The sequence below is a fragment of the Punica granatum genome, chromosome 3 (genome assembly GCF_007655135.1).
Source record: "Punica granatum isolate Tunisia-2019 chromosome 3, ASM765513v2, whole genome shotgun sequence".
Lineage (NCBI taxonomy): Eukaryota > Viridiplantae > Streptophyta > Magnoliopsida > Myrtales > Lythraceae > Punica > Punica granatum.
The window spans coordinates 38,656,516-38,663,792 of record NC_045129.1 but is presented as its reverse complement, the minus strand read 5'-3'; the positions used below and the strand labels follow the sequence as shown (position 1 = coordinate 38,663,792).

The 7,277-nt window shown below is 39.3% G+C and overlaps 1 protein-coding gene and 1 non-coding gene across 5 annotated transcripts; both read right to left on the bottom strand.

Moving 5' to 3' along the window:
- LOC116201580 (factor of DNA methylation 4-like) lies at positions 1-5,262 on the bottom strand. Of its 4 annotated transcripts, none has more exons than XM_031532857.1 (8): positions 4,983-5,262; positions 3,413-4,381; positions 3,134-3,315; positions 2,852-2,920; positions 2,469-2,756; positions 1,631-1,843; positions 1,053-1,285; positions 1-435 (listed from the first exon to the last, which is right to left on the bottom strand). In XM_031532857.1, the coding sequence occupies exons 2-7, from the start codon at positions 4,371-4,373 to the stop codon at positions 1,055-1,057; spliced, it is 1,944 nt and encodes a 647-aa protein (XP_031388717.1). In that variant the 5' UTR covers positions 4,374-4,381; positions 4,983-5,262; the 3' UTR covers positions 1-435; positions 1,053-1,054. The 4 variants fall into 4 exon arrangements, with proteins under 4 accessions (XP_031388717.1, XP_031388716.1, XP_031388720.1 ...); XM_031532856.1 differs by having other exon boundaries at positions 1-432; XM_031532860.1 differs by having other exon boundaries at positions 1-396.
- A 1,308-nt stretch (positions 5,263-6,570) lies between these two features.
- TRNAK-UUU lies at positions 6,571-6,643 on the bottom strand. Its single transcript has one exon. It is a non-coding gene; the product is annotated as a tRNA-Lys (tRNA).
- Positions 6,644-7,277: the final 634 nt, after the last annotated feature.

The following is a 7,277-nucleotide window of genomic DNA, read 5'->3' as shown; positions in this document are numbered from 1 at the left end:
TAGGAAAATTTAAATAGAAATTTCAAGTACGATTAAATGACATAACGCCGTCTCCACCCACGACCACATGGTTAAAAGTGCCGCACTCGGTCATAAACATCAATGAAAAGATGGAGGAGAATCTGTTCAGTCACTACATCGATCGTATTCCACAGCAACATAATGTCTACCTTGAAATCCTAGCTAGCTGCTACCTTCGTTGAATCAACCATGCTGTCACATAAACAAATTGTTCCAAACGACCAACCAGTCTTCTCAGCATCGAAAACCTTTTACCAACCACTTAACCCTCATCCCTAAAGAGACTCCAGCAAGTTAAAGGGACTAGTCTGTCCATCTATAGTTTACGTCAGCTATCCACATATTCATGTAACCATGCTTCTGGTATCATGTCACCTCGCAATCAGCAGAGAACACGACATGTTTAGAGATCTGCTGAGGCAGCCAGTGACACACATTATTAATTATTAGATCAGAGTGATTCCAAAATAATATCCAAGGATACCAAGACAGCATTAACATATCCAATTTAGAAGGATCTGCTAAATTTCAGCCTTTAAAGAATGTACATTCCATAAGATTTTGGCTAATTGGACTTTGGAAGCTGTGCAAACTTCTCATGCAATTTCAAACTCGTCTAAAGAATCTTACGATCAAAACAAATGATTTGCATTCTGAGTCCTACGATACTTCTTCAACATGCGAATTCCAGGTAAGTCATATATCATTGCAACTACACTACTTCCATTTCTCCATCTAGAAACGACTGTAGCTTACTTTCCTACATCAATTGACAACATGATTCCATTACCTCCCAAAGTAAAAAAAATATGCTTTCATAGATTGTCACTGCTTCTATAGGCCAATGCAAGAGCATGACTATTATCACGATGCTCTTCAGAGACCAATATATGCATGATCGTTTCTTTTTTCTTTTTTCTTTTTTCTTTTCCGAGTGGAAAATACCGCCCATGTGTCATCTATTTGACAATTTTAAACCAAGTTGAGATTTGGAATATCTAAAGAGGAAGAAGTAGACATGTAATGCTCACCATTAGGTCCTCCTCTTTTTAAGAGTTTTCCATTGATTGAGAATACGTTCCACCCCTTCTTTCAGTGCAGCTCTCCTTTTTTCTTTGAAGTTCCAAAGCTCAGGTACTGGGTACCTCCCACTTCCGTTGTACTCATTCATCTCTCTTAAAGCAGTTACTACAGCTCCATAGACCTCATCCCCGAGCTCTTCACGCAACGATTTCAGTTTCTCATCTTCCTCATCAACAATTTCCTGCAGGAAAACATGCAACATTTAGAAGAGGTTAATGGAGAGTACTGAGGACTAAATACACCTTCAACGATCAATAAGAATTTGGCAATTGGGAGAATCTTATCCTCAAGTATTTTCAATATTGGGAATTAAGTGAATCGAATTGCAAAGTTTTTGTAACTTTGTTCGTAAAATGCTACTTCTTCTATGAGAGCTATAGATATAGATATCTGTACAGAGACGCTTAATTTTAGCATTAGTAACAGATTAAGTCGCATGTGCATGAAACAACTCAGAAAACATGCTAAACTGATGGCAAGATCACTCTTTTCACTTAATGTAAACGGATTTTCCATATTCCCTCACCTTGGGATTTCCTTCATGAGTGATGATCTTAAAAGGATGCCAGCTCGGATCTCGGAGGAGAGCTTGCCACGATGTGCACAGCTTTACTGCCTCCATATCTGCATTTACTTTACCATATTTCTTCTTCGCTGCTGCTTGGAATGGTTTAGCATCAAGCTCTCCCATTCTTTTAATGCCAACTGTAGCCGGGCCTTTGTTCACTTCGCTCAAAGCCTATATAGCAAGTCAGTCAAGCTTCTTAAAGAAGAGAAGAAAGTGCTCCGATCACATCTACTCCGGGAACAATCTACGAAATGCACCATCAATGGCAAGGATGGAAAGCTAAGATCAAAACTTCAATATACTGTCCATATTTGACAGTTCATAGCTCATAGCGTGGATAATTATGTTTATTTTAAAACTAACTATTTGTATGACGTAATGGAGAAAAACAGAGCATGAGCTAAAATGAGTCTCTATATGCAGTATGCAGGAGGAGCAGGAATATATGACACAGAAACACCAACCCAAAAGCCAACACCCGCCCCACCCCATGCCCCACCACCACCGCCACTGGATATGAGCCTCAGAGTTTCAAAGATCCAGTCATATCAACATTTCAAAGAAGTAGCTCATCTGAAAGTGATTGAGATACTTAATGCATTAAATTGACATAACTACAAGTCTAGGATCTACATCTTCATTCCTTGTTTAAAACATATGAACTCTGTGTTGAGGTCCACAAGTGGGCTTGTGCAGTGTTTATGGTCCCAAAGCAGCTCCAGAAGAGCGCCTAATGAAAGAATCAAAACTCAAAATACAGAGGAACATAACCTTTCCAGAATTTTATAATACTCACAGCAATCAACTCCTTACGAGCACCCTGTAGTTCATCATTGTTTCTGCCATGCTTAACAATAAGTGCTTGAGTAATTCCATCCATCATCTCTAACTCATCTTCTTTTTCTTTCAATTCTTCTCTGATCTCATTCATCTTCTTTGGGGCTTCCCCATCCTCATCATCTTTCATGTGCTCCATCACCTCCAGAGCACCTTTCATCCGCTGAATTTCCAACTCCAGTGCTTGCTTGTCATCAAGTTCCTTCTGCAAATCAATTATCTTTCTATGCAATTCCTCCTTTTCCCTCTGCCATTAACGAAAAGAAAGAAATAAATTCAAGGATTTTACTGTATGCTATGCATCAATAGGTTGGGAACAAGAACAGGGAAGAGGGTAACCACCTTTTGAGCTTCGGCAAGCATCAACATGTTTTCATCAGCTTTCTTTTGCTCCAAGACCGCCCTCTCAACCTGGAAAAATATACAGAGTTTCTTCTTTAATAGGCAATGAAGTAATTACATGGTCGCTTTACTAATTATTCGATTTGATATCTACATAATGGATCCTCGATACTTCCAATTTGTCATCTCTATGGTCCCATTTAAATGAGACAAACCTATAGGAAAGCAAATGGACAAGTAGTCGCAAAAGAATGTAGAGGAACATAAGCTAGAGATGCATACCATGTCCTTTTCAAGCTTGAATCTTTGTCTTTTGCACTCATTTTGGAATTCTCGCTGTTTCAATTCCTTTTCTTGCTGCTCAAGCTCCTCCTGTTGAGCATGCAACTTTCTTCTTACTTTCTCATGCTCCAGATACAGCTTTTCAAAATGATCCCGTGCCTTCATCTGAATCATGGTTGTTTCTAATAAGACACATTGAAAACGAAAGACACTATCACCATTATTCGGATCGGATTATATGCGAAAAGATTGAATCAGTCAGTAACATATGGCTCTTACTTTCATTGTAAACCTTCAACATGTCCTCCTTCTGGGTCATGACACTGGAGAGGCGTCGGTTGGTATATTCATATTCGGTCTTCATCTTGTGGATATGATGGCTCTTCATCTCTATTGTATCCATCAAGCTTGCCTCAAGCCTAGATTGATTCCTCAAATCTTCTTGTTCTTTTTCAGTGACAGATTTCAAGTCCCCTTTTTTCTGCAGGTGTCTACCGAACACAGTGCGAGAGTTATAATCGTCATCCCTGGCAATCCATCCATATAATCCGTCTCCTCTATCTGTGGAACGATAAAATTCCTTCTTCCCACGGCTCTGAGATTCAAAACTCCTCTCAAACGACAATGCATCATAGAACCCATTCCAATCTGGTCTAAACTTGACTACAGCAAAACCTGAATGGCCTCGAATGCTCCACAAAGGTTCAACTTTGACCACATTGAGCCCTTTCCCTATTAACTCATCTCGGAGTTTCGTACCACCTTGGTTTCTTTCATCTTTCACTCCGGTCTTGATGTTTGCAATGATAGCCATAGGAGGCCAGACAAATAATCGATTGTCAGTGATCTGGTTGCTTATCCCATGGGAGGACTTCTCCTCAGGATTAACTTTTGGCATTTCTTTTGCTCGATTTTCATTTGACAGTCCCGCTCTGTCCCCACTTTCATAGTGCTTCCTGACAAATCTTTCTAAGGCCAAGTGCTTGGCTTTCTCTTTCATGCTCGTGCTCGAACTTCTACTCCTATTAGCGGCGTGGAGCAGGAGTTCATCGGAGGTATAATCACGCATGTCCTCTCTGTCACAGTAGGGACAGCGGAGAAGAGAGTCTGAAACCCTTATATTCACGTACCCTGTTCGCAGCTCCTTGTAGTATCTGTACTCATATTCATCTAAGAGTTCACGCTCACCAGTGTGGGCACGCTCGCCAGTGTGGGTACCTTTCTGCGATCGGTGCGACATATCTCAACCTAACATTATGAGAAAATGATCAAATCATTCATAGAACACGCAGAAAGGCAAAACCAATAGCAGAAAAAATCCAAGACCAACACACACAATGATTGACGAATAAACACATTCTGCAATGCATAATCAAACGTAGCAGTGAAATGCTTGACTATCCTCTGTAACTACAGACACTATGAGCTCTGAGAGAGTTTCAGCAAAGCATTCCCGAACAAACACTCTAAAAACCTCGGTCATAAGAACAGGGCCTCAACTATCGGAATGTATGAAGCATGGGGAATGTATTACCTGGTATGACATATTTCGACCTAACAGTACTAGAAAACGATCAAATCATTCATAGAACGCGCCGAGAGGCAACGACAACAATAGCAGAAATAATCCAAGACAAACACACAGAATGATTGACGATTGAACACATTCTGCAGTACGTAATCAAACGTAGCAGTGAAATGCTTTACTAATCCTCTGAAACTACAGACCCTACGAGCTCTGAGGGAGCTTAAGAAAGCATTCCCCAAGAAACACACTAAAAAACCCGGCCATAAGAACAGAGCATCAACGATAGGAAAGAAATGGCACGAAGCATGGGGAATGTGTTACCTGGTCCAAAAAGCGAGCTTGCCTGACGGTTCCGAAACCCTAACACGTCAACCAAATCCCTCTGTGCAGAAGTCGGACAGAGGGCTTCTGCAGCGACTCCGCGTTGAAGAGTCCGGCAATGAGACGACAAGGTCCACCGGAGCTCGTAGACCAGACGACGGAAAGGAGACGAGACGAGCGACGATCGGACTGCGTCGCCGGAAATGGAGATTTCCCTTTCATGTCCTGAGCGGGGACAGATTCTCGAGGCGGGCTCGTTTTCGTATTTCCATTAACGAACTCATTTGTGTTCTTATTTCCAATTGGTCGAGTAGGAAGCGCGTGTTTTTCGGACGCCAGGAGACGGCGCGTCGGAGACTGTGGGAAGGACGGGGTCGATCTTTTGGTGGGGCCCTTTCGCCAACCTGGTGCGGGTCGGGGAAGACGGATATTCGACCCGATCGTGCTAATCGGCTGGATCATGGGCTTCATGAAAGCCCATTGTCAAGGGAGATGAATAATCGGGAATCCAACGCACGATAATCGGGAATCTAACGCTGTTGCGTGGAATTTATCTTTTAAAATATTTCACGGCTGATAATTTCTTATGATCTTATCAACAATCGTCCATTTAAATTGTTATATTTTGATTTGATAGGGATCTGTTTTTCATTTAAGAAAATGAGTGATACCGATGCATTTATAATTTAGATTGACAAATATGTTACATTACGGATAAAGGCCAATTATGCAAAAAAACTAAAATGGATCGTCCATGTTAATTCTAGCATTGTTTTCCATTTATGAAATTAATAATTAATATACTAAAAGATTAATGAATTATTTATATTATCTTTACTTATTGTAATTATGATAAAAGGAAAAAAGTTAAAAAGTTGAGTTAAGGGTTGAGGAAAAAGAAAAACATATATTAGTTACCCAACAAAAAAAGAAAAACATATTATTTAGTTTTATATTTCAAGAATGAGTTAGCGTAAAATGAATAGACAATTTTTATTGACAGCTAATAAATAAATTATGAAAGCTATTGAATAGAGTATATTGCCTAAATACATATGTAGGTCCTAATCCTAATTGGACCAAAAGAATTCAAATTACTTTCGTCATGACTGATATTCACGATTTCATGTATAATGAAAATAAGATAATATGTCATGGTTGAGATATGTTATTGACCGTTTGAGCGTTTTATTTACTTTCCTCAAATACGTATAATGTCATCTCATTTATTTATATATTGCGGAACGAAATATAAATTTTCATTTAAAGGAAAAAAGGGGACCAAATTCATTTATTTATATCTTGCAGAATGAAATGCAAATTTTCATTTAAAGGAAAAAGAAAGAAAAGAAAATATGTATAATGTCATCTCATTTATTTATCTTGCGAAATAAAATGCAAATTTTCATTTAAAGTAAAAAGGAAAAAAAAGGGGAGCAAATTCATTTATTCATATTTTGCGGAACGAAATGCAAATTTTCATTTAAGGGGAAAAGAAAGAAAAGAAAAGCGAGCAAATTTAGATGTCGGGGAAGTCCAAATAAAACAGGGCGTGAAAAAAAAAAAGAAAAAAAAAAAAAGGACAGTACGCCGTCTGTGGGAATCGAACCCACGACCACGTGGTTAAAAGCCACGCGCTCTACCGGCTGAGCTAAGACGGCTTGGCGTAAGGTTGGCGATCCTTAATTAAATTAACTATAAAGTTTGACGAGCTTGTGCAGCATAAAGCTGCCAAGAGCTCCAACAGAGGTCCGATGATGTTGTAACCCATCGGCAGAGATGAGTAATACACCAACAGGGCCCAAATCATTTGTTTTTTCGGTAGAAGTTAGAACACCGAGCCATAGCCCATCGACATGATTAACATTAAGTCACATGCAGCTGGCCGGCTAGTCCCTCTATCTGATTTTGAGTTGTTTCATCTGATCATATGATAATGGTTTGATATAAACCATTAACAGCATCATTTGTCACGTGTGACTAGATGCTTTAATCCGATTGCCCTTTCTATCTTGTTCCATCTGATTGTATGGAACTAATGATATCGATAATAAGAGAATTGTCAATACAGTTGTTGAATGAAGCATCATAATAGTCATGAAAGGACCACTCATTCATCACGACAATTCTTCGACCTCCGAATCTTTTCGCTTCTTGATCGTATCGAGAATAGCGCAACGAATGTAATATAAGTTATCTACGAATGGAATATATGTAAATTTTCTTTGTATATATATCTTGAGAATTTCGAGATATATGTACATACACATTATGTCCCATGTATACATCATCACA

Bases quoted from the DNA above. Each gene is read 5' to 3' on its own strand.
- LOC116201580 (XM_031532857.1), bottom strand. From the start codon at position 4,373: ATGTCGCACCGATCGCAGAAAGGTACCCACACTGGCGAGCGTGCCCAC. The intron at 2,921-3,133 runs GTATGCATCTCT...ATATTTTTCCAG, and splicing joins TCAAGCTTGAAAAGGACATG to GTTGAGAGGGCGGTCTTGGA. The intron at 2,757-2,851 runs GTGGTTACCCTC...CGTTAATGGCAG, and splicing joins TGCTTGCCGAAGCTCAAAAG to AGGGAAAAGGAGGAATTGCA.